General features: G+C 40.5%; 2 protein-coding genes and 2 long non-coding RNA genes across 4 annotated transcripts in view; all 4 read left to right on the top strand.

The window, feature by feature from the left end:
* ift172 (intraflagellar transport 172) overlaps positions 1–22630 on the top strand; it is a 155752-nt gene that overhangs the window by 18186 nt on the left and 114936 nt on the right. The window contains 4 exon segments of the mRNA XM_034162804.1: positions 17290–17504; positions 17619–17742; positions 20417–20426; positions 20429–20512. Of these exon segments, the coding sequence (XP_034018695.1) occupies positions 17290–17504; positions 17619–17742; positions 20417–20426; positions 20429–20512 (433 nt within the window).
* LOC117503483 lies at positions 469–4283 on the top strand. Its single transcript, XR_004558576.1, has 3 exons — positions 469–571; positions 2780–2865; positions 4174–4283. It is a non-coding gene; the product is annotated as an uncharacterized LOC117503483 (long non-coding RNA).
* LOC117503482 (intraflagellar transport protein 172 homolog) lies at positions 6279–9794 on the top strand. The gene is made up of 2 exons (XM_034162728.1): positions 6279–6461; positions 9358–9794. The coding sequence occupies exons 1-2, from the start codon at positions 6399–6401 to the stop codon at positions 9559–9561; spliced, it is 267 nt and encodes an 88-aa protein (XP_034018619.1). The 5' UTR covers positions 6279–6398; the 3' UTR covers positions 9562–9794.
* LOC117503484 lies at positions 13882–16182 on the top strand. The gene is made up of 3 exons (XR_004558577.1): positions 13882–13929; positions 15883–15962; positions 16118–16182. It is a non-coding gene; the product is annotated as an uncharacterized LOC117503484 (long non-coding RNA).

The raw sequence follows: 22630 nt of genomic DNA, 5'->3' as shown, positions 1-22630 counted from the left end.
CAGCAGAACCAGGCTCAGGGAGGGGCAGTCTTCTGCTGGGACTGGTTGGGGCTGAGGGAGAGAACCAGGAAAAAGACATGCTGTGGAGGGGAGCAGAGATCAATCACTAATGATTAAATGCAGAGTGGTGCATACAGAGCAAAAAGAGAAAGAAACACTCAGTGCATCATGGGAACCCCCAGCAGTCTAAGTCTATAGCAGCATAACTAAGGGATGGTTCAGGGTCACCTGATCCAGCCCTAACTATAAGCTTTAGCAAAAAGGAAAGTTTTAAGCCTAATCTTAAAAGTAGAGCTTTAAAGTTAAAGTTTACAGCTGTACTATGACACTATTTGTTAAAGTAAGTGCAGTGTGCTTTGCTCCGTAGACGCTGTGGACCTTACAGCTTGTAGATGATATATTTTCTGGCCATGAAGCCCTTTTCCGATCAGTTCTGTTTGTGTTGTGAAGCACGTTTTATGTTTTCAGGTCTGTATGATTTTAATGCTGGCGAGCTGAGCCTGGTGGAGTACGGTAAAAGTGAAGTTCTGGGGACAGTCAGAACTGAATTTATGAACCCTCACCTCATCAGGTCAGTCCAGTGAAACGCAATGAAAGGCATCAGAGGGCTGACACACACACACCACCAAAAACTTGTGGTCAAAATAACAGTAAGTAAAGATAAAAATCCTTATAATAGCTTTTATTTCCAAACACTCAAAACATTGCGAACACTGCACATTCCATTCCCAATCAAAACATGAAGAAGAATCTATCAAATTTATTACTTTGTAGAAAGTGAAGAAAAAAAAGGAATATTCAGTATTACTCTGGGATTAAGTTTTACTACATTTTTTTCAGATGCAATTTATACTTTGGAAAAATCTGGTAATTTAGGGAACAGTTACATTTAATGAATAACCCTGCTGTGTCTGATGATTTGTGGATGTTAATGCTGGATTTTACAGTGATAAATTGATTTTTACTGTAAACTGGATATTTGCGACTGTAATCCAGCATTAACGTCTGCAAATCATCAGACACAAGGGGGTTATTCCCATTCTAATCCAATTCCATCGTTTGCACGATTTATTTTTCTGTAAGTAATTCGGTCGGTGAAGCTTACCGTATCAACAGCGTGTTCATGCCAAACTGTAAATTCTGTGAGCAGAGCCACAGATTTCTCCATCTCGTCAGCTGCATTGAGTAATTCTGTATCAGAAACCAAATCAGTAATTTCATATGATAGATTAAATTCACCCATTTCGGCATCGTCGTCGCTGCACGAGTTTCTCTTGCTCTTAGCTGACAGCGCCATTATTAACATCTGTGTAGCAACGTGTGCAGTCAGGGCACGGAGTAATACATCAAATGTGAATCGGTCAAATAGTTTGTGTTATGTGTCGGACGCAGCCCGGAGAACCGACCAGCGTTTGAAGGACCCAGTATAAAATAAGCAGAGCACGGTACAAAGGATAACAGGGTTTAATAAACATAACAGTGAGGTGAAAAAATACAAACAATAAGTGCGCGGTCTGGCGTGGCGGATTTGCGGTGTGCTCCCAGCAGCACAAAACGGTCCGGAGCCAGAACCAGTTCGGACCCAGGACCCCGCCGACACCCCCAGGTGGCCGCGACAAACCGAGTCTGTGAAAGAAGAAATCATGTGAGTCCACACTCTACACACAGAGAGAACGCTCAAAGGTGTACAACAGCAAACACTTCCTGTCTTAATTACTAATCAGCTTCCCACCCTGCAGGCATGGAATACCCTGTTCACAAAACTCCACTGCAGTGGAAGCTGATTAAACGACTACATACAGCTCAATAATATAGGTGTGAGGGACACCACATTTACTGACTGTATAAATGTTAGTCACAAATCTAAATACCTCAGGAAGTGTGCTGACGAGCGTGAGACCTCACCCCCTCCTCTTTCACAGACCATGCATCAAACCTGGACGTTCTCTGCATCCACTGATGATGAGATGGCTCTTGAGACGACGATCTCACCCGTCTGGTCACAAGGTCGAGTCTCTGGCAAATACACACTGTGTACTCCAGTCTTAAATGACCAGTTCCAATCCATGTAGATGCACCACAGCTGTGAGTCCTGACGAGCCGCAGGTGATCAGCCTCAGGTGATCAGGGTGAGGTCCTGATAAACTCAGCTACACAGCCACTCAGTCCCAAATGCAAGCCACCTGGAAGGAAAAACAAAGACAGGACAAAAGACAGAAACAAAAAGGCAGCCAGGCCCCCCCAGCCATACAACAGTTTGCCACCGTCAACGTGATATTTCATGGTCTGAAATCTCACACAATTAACCAATCAGATTTGCGGAACAATGTAATTGGATAAGAATATTTCTCTTTTCTTTTTGCCAGTAATTGTGTAATTTCATGTTTGTCCTCTAGATGGCTGTAGTGACCTGTGTAGAAATCATAGGTTTCATCGTAGGCTATGGTTTTGTAAAGCTGCCAAAAAGTCAGTGGGAAAGCAGTTAAATATAGATTTTCTAATTGTTTCCAGATGCTTGTCAGCACAGATTCTGCTGCTGTCAAACATTTGTCAGTTTGTCTGATTAATCGTTGACTTCAGTTGTTTGTGCTCAGTCCATCTGTTTCTCAGCCTCTGGATGTTTTAGAATGACAGTCTTGATCAGGGCTGCTGTGGGATTTCAAGAATGAGGAGTAACAAATGAAGCCAGTTACACTCAGCTGATGCTGTATTTATTACACTCATGGTAAAACTGCTGAATTCAGTTTTGCTTTGACTGTTGATTTGTTTGTGTGTTTAGTGTCCGTCTAAATGAGAGAAAGCAGAAAGGAAGCGAAGACAACAAGAAGCTTTCATATCTGATCGATATAAAGACCATTGCTATTGGTAAGGTGTGTGTGTGTGTGTGTGTGTGTGTGTGTGTGTGTGTGTGTGTGTGTGTGTGTGTGTGTGTGTGTGTGTGTGTGTGTGTGTGTGTGTGTGTGGTGTGTGTGTTGGTGATCACCCTCCTGATTATACACGATTGTTCTCAACTGTAAGTTGTGCTTGTCAGTAGAAATTGCTGTCCTTCTGTCTGTCCATATGTTAAACTTACACGTCCTAAACGTCAAGAACCGTAAAACTCTCAAATTGAATTTTTATATATTAGTATTGGGAGATGAACGCTCTGCCTGCCAAAAGTCATGCATTTCTGACATTTATAAATGCCTTTTTTATTGTATTTTGAGTTTCAAGTAGGAATATACAGAAGCTCTGAAATGCTCACATCGCCCTAGATGGCAACAAACTCTGCATAAAAATGTGCAGCAAGGTCTTGACTGCTTGTTCATTTGAGAAATGAGCTTTTGGCGAAAATAATTAAAATCAATGTGCAGTTGTGTCCCGGCCCTTATGGGCAGTTTACTTGTAAATATGACAAGTGGACTTCTGTCGAAATTCAACAGTTAGTCTTACCAGCAGTATTTGAGACTTTCTCAGCCAGCAGGAATTTGCAGTACTACATTAATCCAAAGTGCACCTATGTAATGTAGCCTGTAACCACCCTAAACGTAAACCAAATCGAGACCTGAGGTTTGGGTTTTTGAAGTCATAGGGTTTATACAAAGTATGTTTCAGTGACTTTGACTTTTTGACCCCAAAGTCACTAACCATCTTGGGGTCACTTTGTGTAATGCATGTACCAATTTGGTGACAATCAGGCCAGTACAGCTGAAGTTATCTCACTCAATGAAGTGTCACATGGCTGACTGACTGACTCCCTCACATCATGACGTTTAACCCACTGGCTGCACCGTGGGAGGAACACATCCACAAATCCACACAACCCTGTGGAAAGTGTGTGTGTGAATATAGTAGAAGCAGACTCTTCTTCCTTCTCTCTCCATCCCCTTCAGTGTGTGTGGTTTTGAAGTTACATGTCACTTAAAATGAGCTTGTTTGTCACTTTGTTTAGTTCCTAAAGCCTCAGTTTGGTGGCCTTCAAGGACACTACTGGTTGTGAAGGAGTCTTCATATCTGTTCAGTGTCTGTAACTGAGCTCGTCATTTATTAAAGTGAAATATTTGCAGAAATTGTCAGACTATCTGAACTGTCTGAATCTGAATGTGATCATGTTTTTCTTGGTGTCATTGTGGCACAATCAGCTGGACGTACTTTGACACCTTTGGTGATTAGTTGTGTCTGGTCTTCTCCTAGTGGACTTGGCTGCAGGCTGCAATCTGAGAACCATCAGTCACGACTCCAAAATTGATTGGCTGGAGCTCAGTGAAACGGGACGCAAACTGCTGTTCAAGGACAAGAAGCACGGGTGAGAATGAACCACAGAACTCTGAGCAAATAAAATGATGACGAAGACTTATAGAAGTGATACTGTGAGACACGTGCATTATTGATAAAGAAAACACACCATGAGTGACATCATCAGTCAGACCAAGAACTGCAGCTTTAAAGCTACAGTATGTCAGATTTAGTGCTGTGAAATTTGCAGCACCGCCAAAAGACTGAAGAGGATAAATACACATTGCTAATAGTATTATCACAAATTGCTCAAGGACGCTTTGAAAAACAAAGTGGTATAACGCGGAACCCCAGACCCTCCAGCTGGAGGACACCCACCTCCTCCGCTGAGCTCTGGTCTGAACCGAGTGGTTGACAAAGAGCCAATAAGATTTGTTATTGCTGTTCACTTAGAATTCAAGTTTCTTAAAAATCAGTCTGAACCAGATTCATGATTTCTTTTATACTTTTCTAAACTCATTTGTGAAATCTGCCCTCATGACTTTTGCCAAGCTGTGAATGTGAAACAAAGAAATCTACCATACTTAAACTGTTTGAAAACAACAAATAGACTATTAGATTAAAGAATTTAAAGCAGCGTTGTTGTGATCGGACAATGTTCAGACATTTTCATGGCAGTGTTGTTTCTTGTCTCACAATTTACTGAATTTGGTTGTTTTCTTTTGTACACTCAGTTTTTTCCCACCTCATTAAACTCTAAAGCCCATGTCACACATAGCAAGAATGTGCAGGAACCAGTTCGACACGGCAAATACTGCCTAATACGACGCAGTTGGGAGGAAAAGAGGTGTGTGGTCACCTGTGTCGGAACGCATCCAGAGAACCTCGTCCACAGCTGCATAATGGCATCCTGAGTGCATGTAGACAACAGGTGTCTGATACAGACTGCTGTTAGATGGCCATAAAAGGCGCCACTTCGCACAGCCATTGAAGAGGAGTGGACCAACATTCCACAGGTCACAATTGACAACCTGATGAACTCTATGCGAAGGAGATGTGTTGCACTGCATGAGGCAAATGGTGGTCACACCAGATACTGACTGGTATCCCCCCCCAATAAAACAAAACTGCACCTTTCAGAGTGGCCTTTTATTGTGGGCAGTCTAAGGCACACCTGTGCACTAATCATGGTGTCTAATCAGCATCTTGATATGGTACACCTGTGAGGTGGGATGGATTATCTCAGCAAAGGAGAAGTGCTCACTATCACAGATTTAGACTGGTTTGTGAACAATATTTGAGGGAAATGGTGATATTGTGTATGTGGAAAAAGTTTTAGATCTTTGAGTTCATCTCATACAAAATGGGAGCAAAACCAAAAGTGTTGCGTTTATATTTTTGTTGAGTGTAAATGTGACTGACTGGACAACATGACTAGGAGTAAATAAAAACTGAATTCAGTAATAAAAACATGAAATAAAAAGTCTTTACTTTAACAATTGATTTAAAATGGACTTTGTTTGACAGAGATTTGACATGACTAGGTACATTGTTCCATTAAAAAAGCACCGGTAAGCGAAAGAAGACTGATGAGTTTGTGTTATGGTAGCAACTGCCAAACACATTTCCCATCATGCCTGTGGAGCCAAAGCCCCGCCCCTTCGGTATCTAAGGAGACCACGCTTGTTTTCTGCTCGAGGCTTGCTTGAGCGAAGCTGAAGCTTCGAACCTTCTTGAAGCATTGTATCAGAAATTGGTTCGCTACACAAAAGGTAAAACATCTGCTTGACAAAAAGCTGTAGAACATCCAGGATAGACTTAAAATAAACAAGTTAAAAAGTGAGTAAAATGTAATCTAAATATTGGTCAATGCTAATAAAAGTTTAATTAAAATCCTTAAAATGTCGAGGTTGTCAAATTTTTATTTGTTAAAAACAATTTAGGTTTTTTCTTGTATTGCTGATATATATATATATATATTTTTTTTAGATATTTTTATCCGTGGTTCAAACTTTTTAATCGGTTTAAGAGGTTTTCCGGGAGCAAACCAAGTTTCGACGCAGTGTTCAATGGCCAAAACGATTTCAACACAAGCGTCGAAACTTCGTTGTCAGGCGTAACATCACTGTAGCCGTAATTCAAAATCCTGATTTTTATACTTGCGTCAGCAAAATTTCTCCCACATGAGTGCCTTTCAGGCTTCCGAAAATGCAGCTGAAACATATGAAGACTCTTTAACCCCGCAGGTAAGTTCAGCGACGCTGCAGCTAATGCTAACACCAGAAAGCCAAAGCAGCGATCGATTCTAACGTCGTTCTTTCGATTTGTACGAGTGTCCGATTATGCTGTAGTTAGCATTAGGTTGGTTCGTCTGCGTTAAGCACTTATTAATCTTAGTGATGCTCATGTCCGCATAATTAATAACTGTGACGTCATGATTCGGAAAATGCTGTAAAGGAATCATGACGTCATTTTCATGTGCAGCCAGTTTAGATAATTAAATTGAATTAACCACAGAGGAGGGGTTCCCAAAGTGAGGGGCATGTCCCCTTGGAGGGTCACACACTGCTGCCTGTAAACGGGAATCAGAACAGAAGTTCAAAAGCCCTAAAATCTCCTGATCTGTTTCATCAAGGCCAAAAAGACTCAGTTTGGCTACAGACCACAGTTCTAGTGTTGTTTCATTCTAAAGACCTGGGCCCATATTCATAAAGCACCCTAAGGCTAATTCAAATTCCTCAGCTTCTTATTTATAGGGGAGGTGATGGTCTAGTGGTTAAGGTGTCACCTATTGCTCCCGGTGTGTAGTGAGCGCCTTGTATGGCAGCACCCTGACATCGGGGTGAATGTGAGGCATAATTGTAAAGCACTTTGAGCGTCTGATGGAAAAGCGCTATATAAATGCAGTCCATTTATTTCTTAAAATTTTCTCTTGGTAAGTTAAAAGTTATTCACAAACAATGGGAGAGTGTCTCCAAACGTTTGACCATTTGTGTAACTTCAGTTGTCGGAATAGTTGTACGTTTCTTTTCACTTCATCTGATTTGCTTGGGATCACCATCAGTGGATACAGGAGTTTCTGAAGCAACTCCAGATATAATGAAAATGAGGCGTCAAACCGCTGACCTTCTTGCTGGAGGTGAGTGTACTGATCACTTCTGCAACTAATTTCATGAATTATCAGTAGTTGGGTAAAAAAAAACACATTAAAAACAAAACACTTGTTTGGGTGTTTAAAATAGACAGATTAGTGTGGACATGATGGTAAAACAGAGATAGTTCCCTGTTTTTAATAATCGCTGGATTAGTGTTTCTGTTCGTGTACTGGTGACTGGTGGAGAGGTTCAGGTGTGAGATGTGAGGGAGCTGGGTGGATTTCTAATTTTCTCTGTTAGTTTGCTTTTGAGCAAAGTCTCAGAAAGCCCTAAATTAAAAAAAAAAGAACTTGGAGCACCACAAGCTTATGAATTAAATATTAATTTGTAATGTTCTATAGTTGTACAAGTTTGGTTTTGTTGTACCTCACTGCCTAAATATGATTGGTTTTCCAGGATAAATATCCTCAAAGTCCCATAAATCTTTCAGGGTCCACATAAAAACTGAATTCAACTTAGTTTGTTTATGCAGAGACAAATTATAACACAAATTATCTCAAAGTGCTATACACGAGGAACTTCAGCAAAAACTGAGGCTGAAACAGCTTCTGTGACATAAGTTGGAAACTCCATCCTGATCTCTCTGTCAGACACGCCCACTGAGGCACCCACTTTATCGGAGGAATATACGTATCCTCTTCAAAAGGAAAGGGGGTGTGGCAAGCGTGGCTTCCTTCATTTAAAGTTAAAGAGGTGAAAATTGAAAGGTTATATATTTAATTAAATTTCTGATCTATCACCTCAGTGACACGGGGCATTTTTATTCTTAAGTCATGCATTACAACACTGGAAAATTTTGGGTCAAAGGAGCAGTTACTTAGAGACTCAAGTGAGGAGTGTCACTTGCATTGGGAGGGAGCATGACCTATGACATTTTGTAAATGCGACATGTTCCCTTGTGCCTGATCCAGCACGCACTTGCCTTAGTGTTTACTGCCCACACTTTACCTTACTGCGGCAGATAGATGGTTACTTACTTTCAAGAGGTGTGGTTGGACTGGTTGTCTGTTTGGGTGGTTGCCATCCAGAACCCAAGGCAGTAAAGTGGACATTCTGACATCTTGTACTGTACATCCAGAAAGTAATCACAGCATTGCACTTTTTTTCACAGTTTTTTATGTTACAGCCTTATTCCAAATAGATTCCCCTCAAAATTCTACACACAATACCCCATAATAACAATGTGAAAAATTTTTGTTGTATTTTTGTTTAGGTTTTTGCACATTTATTCAAAATAAAAACTAAGAAATCACATGCACATAAGTATTCACAGCCTTTGCCATGAAGCTCAAAATTGAGCTCGGGTGCCTCCTGATTCCACTGATCATCCTTGAAATGCTTCTACAGCTTAATTGGAGTCCACCTGGAGTAAATCCAGTTGACTGGACATGATTTGGAAAGACACACACCTGTCTACATATAAGGTCCCACAGTTGACAGTCAGAGCACAAACCAAGCACATCTCTGGAGAGATCTGAAAATGGCTGTGCACTGACGCTCCCCATCCAACCTGATGGAGCTTGAGAGGTGCTGCAAAGAGGAATGGACCAAACTGCCCAAAAATAGGTGCACCAAGCTTGTGGCATCATATTCAAGAAGACTTGAGGCTGTAATTGCTGCCAAAAGGGCATCAACAAAGTGCTCAGCAAAGGCTGTGAATACTTCTGGATGTGTGATTTTTTTTTTTTTTTTTTTTAAGTTTTTAATTTTTAATGAATTAGCAAAAATAAATAAATCAAATAAAAAACCTTTTCATGTTGTCATTATTGGGTGTTGTGAGTAGACATTTGAGGGAAAAAATGAATTTACTCCATTTTGGAATAAGGCTGTAACAAAACATGGGAAAGTGAAGTGTTTCTACATGCACTGTATTTGTTCTCCAGTGTCTGAGCATCCCTACAGATGATGTGGTTTTGGAATCCTTTGAGTCTCTGTAAGTTAGGAGAGTAAGACATTATGACTGTGCCTTCAACATGTGTCTTCATAGGACAGCATTGCCAAAGTGACGTGCATGGCATGGGCTCCAGATAATACCAAGTTTGCTGTCTGCACCATTGACAGAGTGGTGTTGCTCTTTGATGATCATGGAGAAAAGAAGGACAAGTTCTCCACAAAGCCTCTAGACTCCAAGGTAAGACAGACGGAATCAGCCGTGCCTGCGGCACCGTTCACATTTCTGGCTGAAAGGTAATGTGATCCAAAATTTTTTCATCTACGACTGCAGTTCATATTTGTAAGTTTACTAGGTCCATGTCAGTGGTTTTTATGTTTGTGGACCCATAAGGGTTAAGCAGTGGTCACCTCACAGTGTGTACCTCTACTGTGAAATTATGAGTAGCGTTGAGTATCACACCTTTCCTCAGCTCCATGCCACAGTCTTATGTATTGATGCCCGTGAGTAAACATAATTTAATCTCCTTAAAATATCTTTTTTTCCATTTTAATTTTACTGTATTGTTTTACATCTGAATGAAGAACAGACATGACATCAGTCTTTACATCATTTAAAATGTTTTCAAAGGTTTGGAGTTGATTTCTCAGCCTGAATACTACATATTTGCTTCCGTTATCTGCAGGTTCTTTTTGTCTTAAATGGGGCAGCGCAGTCTCGTTTGAACCCTGCGTGATATTCCACGATGTGACCACTTAATGGGGACAGTTGTTCCCGATGCACAATATATACACAGCATAACTTCGCATGGAAAAATTATGTACTGTTTTGTTTTTGGCTGCAATCACCAAAGCAGTTGCGAAAAGTGTTTTTTCAGTTCCCATTGGAAAAGGGAAGACGAGGCAAATGGGATACGTCTGTTGTGTGTTGGGGGGTTTGGCTGGACATTTTGGTGTTGTTTTCTTTTCTTTGCTCTCCAGGTGGTATGCAAACTGGTTTTTGTCTGTGGAGAAGGTGCTGGCAGAAGAGTCCTTCACCCTCATCAGCATTATTAGCTGCACCTGTGGATGATGCTCACGTGTAAACTTAAAGACTTTCAGCTGAAGCAGATAATGAGATGGTGTTCTGCATTTAAGCCATGAGTGATTCGAGCAGAATTGCCGGGAACTCGACCTTGTGACGTTCGTTTGTGAGACGCTGAGGACCGCGCCTGGGTTTGACACATCGTGCCTGTGAAGGAGGACGGGTGAGGGACACATGCTGTCAGCACACATCAGAGGTGATGATTGTCTGAATAAGTGTTAACAGTAATTTGGTATTTTGTTACGCAGTATATTCGAACATTGATGAGAATTATGCAGCTCGCTTCTCACTGCCGTGGCATACGGAATGATGATCCTCCACCTGTTGTGAGAGGCTGCTCATTTACATAAAGCTTAAATTCAGACCTGAATGTGTTGCTGATAGTGTGTGCCTTTGAAGGATATTTGTTGTAGCTGTTGACTTACCTCACCTTTTCCATCCTTCACAGAGTCAGTTTGTCGTGTCCACCTGGGGGGTGTTCGGCGGTGAGTCTGGGTCCAGAAGCGTCGGGCTTCGATCCATTTGGGCGCTGGAGAGCGCGCCGTCCTTCACCTCGCCAGACAAACCGCACATTTATGTTGTACACAATTATTGCACAAAAGGGAAATAATTTGTTTTGTTTTTGGAACCGCTTTCTGGTTATTTAGCGCTGGGTTCAGTCAGACGCTGGTCCGCTCCTCAACTCGCGTCTGCACATAACGTCGTGTCGGTAAGTGTTGGCCTACACAACTAACCAGAGTAGCTGTGTTCTTTCGCCTGCAAAACCATCTCGATACGTTTGAGCTCCAGGTCATAAACAAACCACAACACATGTCCACTTCCGCACAGACATCGTCCACTTGTTTCTTTGTATTTTCACTTTGTGTGTAATTGCCCCAAATCTCAGAGAAAGTGCTGTGCTTTGTCTCCAGCAGTAGAGAAAAATATGCCATAGCATCATATTTTACCCTTTTAGCGGCCGCTCTCAAACGAGACTGCGCTGCGAGATTAACTACACTTAAAGTAAGCTAGAGTGTGATCTTTCTGATAAATTTAGCCTGAGATGAATTGTGTATTAATAAAACGGTCATCCCATGTCAGGACACATTTTTGTACTTGAAGTCCTTTTCTTTTTCAAAAGCACAATACGATAACCGGGGTGTCAGGTGGTCCAGACGTGCCCGGATCCAGATAATACTTTCTTTCATGTGGATGCTTGTTGCTCAGATGACTTTGCAGGTGGATTGTAATAGTTCTCGTTATTTGTGCTTGCTAAGGATGGGAAAGACAGAGCTATGTTATCAATGACATGGCCTTCTCACACGGACTTCCACCAAACCGGCCAGTCGCCCAGTCAGACACACGTCATCTTTGTCTAAAAATTAGGAGTTGATTGGTAATGTCCACTGGCTCGTTTAAAGTTTTAAATGGTTAAATATTTGTTTATTTGATGCATGCTGATCGGTTTTGTCTTCTCGTTTAGGTCCTGAACAAAAAAAAAACAGCATTGCAATAAAATTTCTTCAGACAGTAAGTTAGCTAAGATCGTTGCTGAGGCTTATTATAATCATGTTTATATGGAGATGTTCAGGTGAGAGGCCTCTGTAGGCATCTATCCAGATACTGACATCATTTGCATCAAGCCAGAGTTCAATAATAAAATCACACCACATCCACTGAGCTACCTCTGAGACCTACCTCCTGCCAGATACACAAAGGAGCAGGTTTGCCAGGTGGAGCTGGAAAAGTGTGGTTAGAGTATCGGCCGCCCCAAGCCTTTGACATTCACTGTAGTTCAAATTAGAATTCCTGAAAAAATTGTTGGTGTTATTTGGTGTATTTTCTATTAAAATTTCCCAAATATTCATTGATGAACTTTCAGAGTGAGCAGCATCTTTTTAATGACACCAAACAAGTATGAGAGCCTGACCGACATTTTGCCAATGTGAAAACTTTACTTTATCAAATGAACAATGCAGAAAAACACTTTGGCTGTTGGAAATATGTCATTCCATAGTTTGTACAGCAGAGGGTGGTCAGACAGCATTGTTTACCATGCTGTCAAGCATGGTCAGGACCCCATCACCCCTTGGTCACATTAGCTACAAGCAATAGAAGCAAAGCAACCAGCTGCCATTAATTTTAATCAGCGTGGATGTTTTAACAACAAGAGACAAGTGGTCATTGTGTCACCCGCTAGGCCTGGCCAAAATAGACTAGAGTCTATTTGATGCAAATGCTGAGTGATTGCGTCACCGCAACTGCCAATCTGAATAAAAAGCAGTGTGGCACCAACATGACATACTTTGGTTGGTTGTTGGTTATATTTATAGTTATAGTAAAGTTCATGTTAAACAGTAAAACATCAAGGCTCTATTAAATTTCTTGTCATAAGGGTTTAATAACAAAATGTTAGGAATCATTGGCATTTGTATGTATACATTCTAATGGCTCCTGGTCCATGTCATGCAGTTTGCCATGAGGAATGTCAGAGAATGTGGAGGCATTGTTAAAAGGAATTGATCGTGTCTGTAGCATTGGATGGTGATGGACTATCTAATGCAAGTAATTAGTGCAATAGAACAACGTGCAATAAACTTCAGCACTTTAGCATCTGGCACTTTTCTCAGCACTTTAAATAGTTTAATGTGTCCGTGTTGTCATCGTAATGGTTTCCTGATTTTAGTCTAGATTTTAATTCTTGTGTTTAATGTGATTTGTGTCCTTTTGTAAATTGTTCTCTGCCCTGTGAAGTGATAATGTAGTGCAACGCCTAAGACAAATTTCCCTAATGGGACAATACAGTTACCTTGACCTTGACTGAAAAATTTGGAACCACTTCTCAAATGGAGCTGGTTCTCAATTTCCACTGGAAGCTGTATGGCAATAAACTGTGATAAATCCACTGAGTTGCAGAAAAACTAGCAACATGTACTCATGGAACACAAACCTTGATCTTCAAAATGTGTGTGTTGTATGTTGTGTATTAACAGGGTCAGTGCCTGTGTTGTGTCTGTCTGGCTTCAGAGTGGTTTTGGACGTAAAGTCACCAGTGAGGGATTTAAATTTGTTTACATGAATATTTAGACAGCAGGACTCCAACAGATCCTTAAAAATCTTAAAAAGCATTGAATTGTTCATCTAAAATAAGGCCTTCAGTCAGTTTTTCAGAAGTCTTAAAAATGGCAAGACATCAGAAGTAGAATTTTATTCATGCTTTCATCTGACATGGTAAATAAAAATATCAAAAATATATAGCAGTAATTTTTTTATTAAATAATTTAGAGGAAACCTCTCAGAGCACAACTCAAAGCAAGAGTGGAAACCAAGAAATCACTGTTTGTTTGTTTTTGTTTGTTTGTTTTTGGAACCATCAGAGCATAGACATATTTATCTACTGAGGCGTAACTTATGAGAATACATGGGGAAGGGTAAATTGAAAGAAAATGTCATTTTTGACATTAAATTTGTTGCCTGTGAAGCAGCAGCAGCCGTTGTTATTGATGCCCTGATCGTGTTATTCTGTTCCCCGTGTTGCAGTGTACTGTGACCTGCGTGCTTTGGCCTACAGAGAATTCAATTGTTCTTGGAGCAGTTGATGGCAAGGTAGGTCACCAAAAATCCAGCTGCTTACCGAAAACCAAATATGTTAACTTTAGAACGTATTATGTCTTTTGTAAAAAGAAAGTTCTCTCAGCTTTATTTATTATTTTTCTTGGCTCGAGGTTGCCACAGTGGATTTGATATGGATCTGCACGTTGATTTGGCACAGGTTTTACGCCGGATACTCTCCTGTGCCACCTCCACATTATTTTGGGGAATGGTCACGGGGGTCTTGAACTGGGAACCTTCTGTTTAGGAAGCACTGACCACTTGGTTACTGTTATGTCATCACTACATTTATGTAAATACTTGCAATGACCACTGCATAGTAAACAAAATGTAAATTGTATCTTAGAAACAGCTATGTCTCAATTTAGGGCTCCAGTGATCGAAAGCTGCATTTGTTGACTCATAGTGGTGTGACAGGCTCCTTGGAATGCAGTTGATGAATGCAGCCTCCTTTCCCCAAAAATGAAAGTTACAGTGGGGTAAAAAAGTATTTAGTCAGTCCCTGATTGTGCAAGTTCTCCTACTTAGAAAGATGAGAGAGGTCTGTATTTTCATCATAGGTACACTTCAACTATGAGAGACAAAATGAGAAAAAAAATCCAGGAAATCACATGGTAGGATTGTAAAGAATTTATTTGTAAATATGGTGGAAAATAAGTATTTGGTCAATAACAAAAGTTCAACTCAGTACTTTGTAACATAATCTTTGTTGGCAATGACAGTGGTCAAACATTTCCTGTAAGTCTTCACCAGTTTTGCACACACTGTAGCTGGTATTTTGGTCCATTCCTCCATGGCAGATCTCCTCTAGAACAGTGATGTTTTGGGGCTGTCGATGGGCAACACAGACTTTCAACTCCCTCAACAAATTTCTATGGGGTTGAGGTCTGGAGACTGGCTAGGCCACTCCAGGACCTTGAAATGCCTTTTACAGAGCCACTCCTTCATTGCCCGAGCGGTGTGTTTGGGATCATTGTCATGCTGGAAGACCCAGCCACGTTGCATCTTCAATGCTCTCACTGATGGAAGGAGGTTTTGGCTTAAAATCTCATGATACATGGCCCTGTACTCGTACATTCTTCTCTTAACACGGATCAGGTCGGCCTGTCCCCGTTGCAGAAAAACAGCCCCAAAGCATGATGTTTCCACCCCCATGCTTCACAGTAGATATGGTTTTCTTGGGATGCAACTCTACATTCTTCTTCCTCCAAACATGACTAGTTGAATTTTACTAAAAAGTTCTATTTTGGTTTCATCTGACCACATGATGTTCTCCCAATCATCTTCTGGATTATCCATATGCTCTCTGACAAACTTCAGACGGGCCTGGACATGTCCTGGATTAAGCAGGGGGACATGCCTGGCACTGCAGGATTTGAGTCCCTCTCTGCATGGTGTGTAACCTTTGTTACTTTGGTCCAGCTCTCTGCAGGTCATTCATCAGGTCCCTCTGTGTAGTTCTGGGATTTTGTTCACCGGTGACATGATCATTTTGACCCCACGGGATGAGATCTTGCTTGGAGCCCCAGATCGAGGGAAACCCTTGAGCATCCAGCTGTTAATTAACAAAACTGGCAACAAATGTGGAAACATGAAGTAGATTTACCAGTTTCAGAATCATGAATGCAAGCTGGAGTTTCAAAGGCAGCCGTCTGTCTCTGGTTGTAGATTTGTTGTTTCTGTACTCTCCACCATCCAGGTGCTATTAGTGTTATTTCCCCCCGGAAATGTGTTGTAGTTGGTGAGATGTTGTCATCATTTGTCTGCTGCTGATACGAACGTGTAAAAGGTGCGAGCAGGTCAGTGTGACTGACTGAGAGTCTGATGATTGATCACATGGCTGACCGTAGTGCCCGTGTGGTTAAAATAAGGTCCAGGCTGTAACTGATAAGTGACATTTTTTAAATTTATTGCAGTTTGTGTTAATGTTTCTGATGTGTTTCACAGGTTCGTGCTGGCAACGTACCTACAAACAAGACAGCAACACTCTTCCGCACAGAGTCCAGTGTTATCTCACTGACATCCAAGTAAATACGTCTTCAAATGGTTTGTCAGCTGCTTTAGGTTGTGCAGGAATTCACCAAATGCTAAACAATGTTTCAGTCCATCAGAATCATTTCATAAAGGCTCATCGTTGGTCAAACGGTAGCTGCAGCAGAGGTTTTTTCTTTCTTGTTCTCAGTCTTTCTGGTAAAGGCATCCTGTGTGGTCATGCTGATGGAACAGTTGCCCGTTACTTTTTGGGAAGATGAAGGATCAGGAGAGTCCTCAGGTACCTGTTATTTTGTCAGGGTGGAATGATTGTATAGCACATTTCATTAATGATTCTAAAAAACAGAACTGAGTGCACAAGTTTGAATTCCTTTGGATCTTCTCTAATCCATACACAGTCAAAATTATACATACAGGCTTAATATATACATACACTCCCACTAATATTTAGTTAAATGTCCCTCAGCAGGCTACACCTCAACCAGATGCGTTTGGTCGCCATCGACAGTTTCTGGCATAATTCCGGCTGGATATATGACCACTCTTGGCAGAACTGGTAGAGTTCAGTTAAACTGTTGGTTTTCCTGCACAAACCAGCTGTTAAGCATCCACAAATTTTTAAAAGGGTTGAAGTTGGGGCTTTTGAAAGGCCATTACAGAAGCTTAACGTTATCCAGTTTTATCCAACCCCAACCAGTTTTGTTGTGTGATTGGGAACATAACAATTATGGACAGTTTCAACTGTCAAGCTGTTGATTTGAGGTGACATTGAAGAATTTGGGAGGTAGTCCTCCTCCTTCATTATTCCATCCACAATTTTCAGTCGAGCTTGAGGGTGTTGGTTTTGGAGCAGGGGCTTTGTTCTTGGTCAGCATCCTCTCAGTCTGTGGCAAAAGAATAGTTCAGTATAGATCATTAAAAGCCCCAAATTACCATGATTAGTGTATATAAACATACAATGTGTTTTCTTTGCTGCTGTATGTTATTTTGCAGATGTTCATAATGTTGTAATAATGATTATCTTCAGTCACAGTGCATTCTTTTCTTCAGCCCCTGGCAGGTGTTAATCAAGGAAAAAAATATGCACATAAATTAATCAGCAGTCTAAATATATTAATTTATAGCCTAAAAATAATACTTTGTGCGCACAAATTGTCGAATTTTTGCTCCTGATTAATCATTTATTTGCACAAAGTAGCAGCCTGAGGTATTCTGGAAGTGAGATAAAGTCACTGTAAAGTTGCTCTTATATTCCAGTTTGCCTCTCAGAGCGACTTAGATCACGTTTTCCCCACAGCTGAGGTTCATTCCATTAGTGAAAACTTTCTTTTCCCCCACACATCCTCACTGTATGTGACATAGGGTAAGCTGCTGCAGCACCCATGCCCGCCCTACGCCCTGGCATGGGGCGCAAAGAGCATCATGGTGGGTGGCTGCGACAAGAAGGTGGTGGCCTACGACAGAGAGGGTCACGTCCTGCAGATTTTTGATTACGGCCGTGATCAGACAGAGAAGGAGTTCACCGTCGCCGTCACCAGCCCCAGCGGCCAGTCCGTCGTGTTCGGCAGCTACAATCGGTCAGTGCAGTTTATTTTTAACAGTTTGGAAACAGAGGCACACGAAAAAGAATTAGCATTGTTGCATATTGCATGTTGATGATAAGTGTTACTTTTTTTTTTTTTTTTTGGCAGGTTACGGGTATTTAACTGGTCTTCAAGGAAGGGGCTGTGGGAAGAAGCCAAACCAAAAGAGATTCCAAACCTGTACACAATCACCAGCTTGGCCTGGAAGAAAGATGGATCTCGTCTCTGTGCTGTAAAGACCGCCACTGCTGTCGTATTATTTGATAGCATGTTGTTTTTTTCTGACATGTGATTACCACAGTAATGCAGGAAATATGATGGAGTGAGGATGAAATGTTTATTATTATTACTATTATTATGATCTTTCTTTCTTTATTTTTTGTTGATAGACTCAAAGTCTATTATAAAAAACACACAGCCATAAAAACCAAAAAAAAAAAATTGTCATATTTCCACCGGGGTTAAAGTATCACACTGTAACTAGGATCAACAGCAAGATGATGATAGTGGTTCTTAGAAAAATTCAGTCGACACATAAAGTTATTTATCAAGTTCACAATAAAACCTGAAAACCTGTAACTCCTGCAGTAGAAAACAAATGGCTTCCACCACACTAGGTTTTTTTAAAGTAATACCCAGAGTCACCTGAAGCTTCTGCATGCTCACCTTTTTAAACGTGACCTATAGTGGGGCGGGATAGAGAGGCCTACAGCATACTTATTTATCTTAACCTGACGTGAGAACATATGGAATTTTCTTGCCAGCATGTTATCTCCAGTGTATAAACACATGCTACTGTCTACATGTCGTCATCATCAGACATTTAATGTGTAATAATTAGGAATGAAAAATCTCAGTTTTTTGGCCAGTTGCCTGGGTCGTTTTTGAGATCAGTGATCAGTTGAAAGCGTAAGAAGCGTTCATTGGTGAATTTTTTTTTTTTTTTTTTTCATCAGCCACTTTGGGCAGATAATAAGGGTTTTGGAGCCGTTAGCGCACTCCTTTTTCTCTTATTGTTTTCCTGCTAAACTTTAAAGAGCATATGCCTGTGAGTAATATTTACCTTTTATGTTAACTGACTTGTTATGGTCTTCTGAAACAGTTGATAGTTGTATTTTCGGTGGTGGGCACAGTTCCGCTAATCCACTGACCGCTACTTATCGAAACTAATGTTTTCATTATCGGATTAGCTTTTCAGATAAACTTTGAAAACCATCAGCGGACCAATTAGCTTCCGATAAATTTAGGTCCGATAATTTTTAGACTGCGGACATATTTTTGCAGGCATAGTTAATAAAGCTTAAACAGTTAAAAACATTTGTGAAGTCTGAAATCAAAGATTTTAGTGCCTGCCTGCTACATGTTTTGTAGTAGAGAGACAGCTCTGTCCTCTGCAGACAGAGGATAGAGCTGGTTACAGGAGAGAAAGGAGCGAGAGAGGCGGAAAAAAGATAATTGCTCTTTACCACCATTCAGACATCGCCGCCATATCACGCAAGTCATCAACGGGCACACAGTTTAACTTAGGGTTAAAATTTTAATCAAACTAATTCCGGACAAGTTATTTAAATTAAATATTTGTTCCATTGAAAGAATGTAAAAACATTTATTTGTTTTATATAACGGCTAAATAGATCCTTGTCATTTGATATTTCATTAATTTATAAACAACAGAAAAGGGACTTACATTTTGGTGTTACACTGCTGCTAAAGTCCAGATTGTGACATGTAGTCCAGTGATGCAGTGCACTGACTTTGGAATTCCATAAAAAAAAGACTTTGTGTAGTTCCTCAGTGGCAGCCAAAAATCACGTCAGCTTTTCAGATGAACAGCTGAACAGCTCTTAATGCATCTAGATGGCTTACAGCGAGTGTATTTTGTGTGTGTTACAAGAATTAGCACCATCAGTTAGCTCAATAAAATCGTCGTCTTGCTTGTGTCGTTGTCCCACTCTCACACAACCGGTCGGCGCTTGTGCGCGCGTGTACTACAAAAAAAAGACTGTACTTCCTCAGTGCAGCGGGAAAAAAAACCCACGTCAGAAATTAGTCCATCTTTTCATTCTAGCTTCCTGCTAACAGCCTCCAGAAAGCGCAGTGGATTTGTTTTGCAATGCAACACAAATGGGACAGATAATCCATGTCATGTGACATACAAGCACCAGTCACATGACACGGATCCACTCAGGCCGTTATATAATAAATATTAATAAGAGTGTCACCATCTACAACCAACTTTACATCATCTAATTGTTCAGATAAATCATTCATTGTATACCTTGAAGAGAGCTAGTGATTGTAAACCCCCCCCCACACACACACATACTTAAGAGTGGAAACATTGCTTCTTAGCGGAGCAGTACGCCATGTTCTTATGCCTTTTGTCTTTGTTTCACAACAGTTCGTAAGCAATTAAAACCTTAGAGTGTCAATAAAACCAATTAGAAGACCGAAGAGTTTTTATCTCCGTGCAGTTCACAACCTTTTCAAAGCATGGTACATAATCAGCAACATGTTTAGTCTTAAAGCCAAACTGGTTTTTCTGTGGTACAATATAATCATGCAGACAATCTAACAAAATCCTATCCAGGACTTCTGATGCCATAACCGACTAGTGCAATTAATTATCTAATAATTATCTAAGCTCCAAACCTTCCCAACTTTGTCCGTGACAACTGGCACTAGAATAATGAAACAACAAGCGTCTGAACAGTCCAGGAGACAAAAAATAAATAAACAAATAAACCTTTTACTAAATAGGAGGTCTGTTTCTTCTGTTACTGCCACCAGATGATGACAAGCCAGTGTCAAACTCTAGTATGCACACATATTCTTAAATGTTTTAAGAGTAAAGGTTTTGTGTTATTGATTTTTTGTGCATTTTGCCTTTCTGTGTGTTTTCATAGGGAACATTGTGTGCGGAGTGGAGTTGTTTGATTGCTGGCCTGCGGGCGAATCCATCTATAAGAACAAGTTTGAGATTACTTACGTTGGCCTGAGCCAGGAGAGAGAAACACACACACATGCACGGCATTCAACACAGGAAACATGAGTCCAAGATTAAGCTTTACCACTAAAAACATATTTTAATAGCTCCAAAATGAGTTAGCACTGGACAGAACAAAGGACAAATCAGCAATACCATCTGTTTTTGGTGTAACAGTCCTAGCCAGAAGGCTATGTAAAAAAAAAAAAAAAAAAATATATATATATATATAAAGAAATTACAGTTTTTAAGTTATTTAAATCCCAAAAAAGCCACAAGCACTATCTCCATTTCACATTTACATATTGGATGAGAAAAATTTAGATTATTGCAGGAAAACATGACAATTTATTATTATTATTATTGTACTAAATTCTTTAGAGCAGTTAGTCCTTATCCGAATGATTGAACCCCTGATTAAGTACAAAATTTAAAATATGTTCATAAATAAATGCCAATTAACCATTTCATGCAATAAGAATACAGAAAATGTGTAAATTTAATGACCACAAGAAAAGCTTTCATACTGTGAAATTAAAAACAGACATAAAATGTATATCGCAACGCCTCCTGGCACACTTTGATTCATTGTTTAAGACAGGTCTGGCGATGGATACATGAACATTTCCAGTCCCTGAATACGTCTTGGACTTTGTTTCTGTCAGTCTTAAGAAATCCAAACAGTGTTGTACTCTGCATGGTAAATATGTCTGATGTGACCTGTGTAAAAATGAGACTAGTGAGGGAAGCCACAAATCAATCAATCAATTTTATTTATATACGCCAAATCACAACAAACAGTTGCCCCAAGGCGCTTTATATTGCAAGGCAAAGCCATACAATAATTACGTAAAAACCCCAATGTTCAAAACGACCCCCTGTGAGCAAGCACTTGGCGACAGTGGGAAGGAAAAACTCCATTTTAACAGGAAGAAACCTCCAGCAGAACCAGGCGCAGGGAGGGGCAGTCTTCTGCTGGGACTGGTTGGGGCTGAGGGAGAGAACCAGGAAAAAGACATGCTGTGGAGGGGAGCAGAGATCAATCACTAATGATTAAATGCAGAGTGGTGCATACAGAGCAAAAAGAGAAAGAAACACTCATTGCATCATGGGAACCCCCCAGCAGTCTAAGTCTATAGCAGCATAACTAAGGGATGGTTCAGGGTCACCTGATCCAGCCCTAACTATAAGCTTTAGCAAAAAGGATTTAAGCCTAATCTTAAAGTAGAGAGGGTGTCTGTCTCCCTGATCTGAATTGTTAGCTGGTTCCACAGGAGAGGAGCCTGAAAGCTCTCATTCTACTCTTACAAACCCTAGGAACTACAAGTAAGCCTGCAGTCTGAGAGCGAAGCGCTCTATTGGGGTGATATGGTACTATGAGGTCCCTAAGATAAGATGGGACCTGATTAATTCAAACCTTATAGTAAGAAGAAGAATTTTAAATTCTATTCTAGAATTACAGGAAGCCATGAAGAGAAGCCATATGGGTGAGATATGCTCTCTCCTTCTAGTCCCCGTTAGTACTCTAGCTGCAGCATTTTGAATTAACTGAAGGCTTTTTAGGGAACTTTTAGGACAACCTGATAATAATGAATTACAATAGTCCAGCCTAGAGGAAATAAATGCATGAATTAGTTTTTCAGCATCACTCTGAACAAGACCTTTCTAATTTTAGAGATATGTGCAAATGCAAAAAAGCAGTCCTACATATTTGTTTAATATGCGCACTGAATGACATATCCTGATCAAAAATGACTCCAAGATTTCTCACAGTATTACTAGAGGTCAGGGTAATGCCATCCAGAGTAAGGATCTGGTTAGACACCATGTTTCTAAGATTTGGGGTGAAGTACAATAACTTCAGTTTTATCTGAGTTTAAAAGCAGGAAATTAGAGGTCATCCATGTCTTTATGTCTGTAAGACAATCCTGCAGTTTAGCTAATTGGTGTGTGTCCTCTGGCTTCATGGATAGATAAAGCTGGGTATCATCTGCGTAACAATGAAAATTTAAGTAATGCTGTCTAATAATACTACCTAAGGGAAGCATGTATAAAGTGAATAAAATTGGTCCTAGCACAGAACCTTGTGGAACTCCATAATTAACCTTAGTCTGTGAAGAAGATTCCCCATTTA

This window comes from Thalassophryne amazonica, chromosome 21 (genome assembly GCF_902500255.1).
Source record: "Thalassophryne amazonica chromosome 21, fThaAma1.1, whole genome shotgun sequence".
NCBI classification, from domain to species: Eukaryota; Metazoa; Chordata; class Actinopteri; order Batrachoidiformes; family Batrachoididae; genus Thalassophryne; species Thalassophryne amazonica.
This window is presented reverse-complemented; position numbering and strand designations above follow the sequence as displayed.

Coding starts and splice junctions, on each gene's coding strand:
- LOC117503482 (XM_034162728.1), top strand. CDS start 6,399: ATGAGTGCCTTTCAGGCTTCCGAAAATGCAGCTGAAACATATGAAGAC. Junction 6,462..9,357: donor AAGACTCTTTAACCCCGCAG/GTAAGTTCAGCG, acceptor GTGTCTTCATAG/GACAGCATTGCCAAAGTGAC.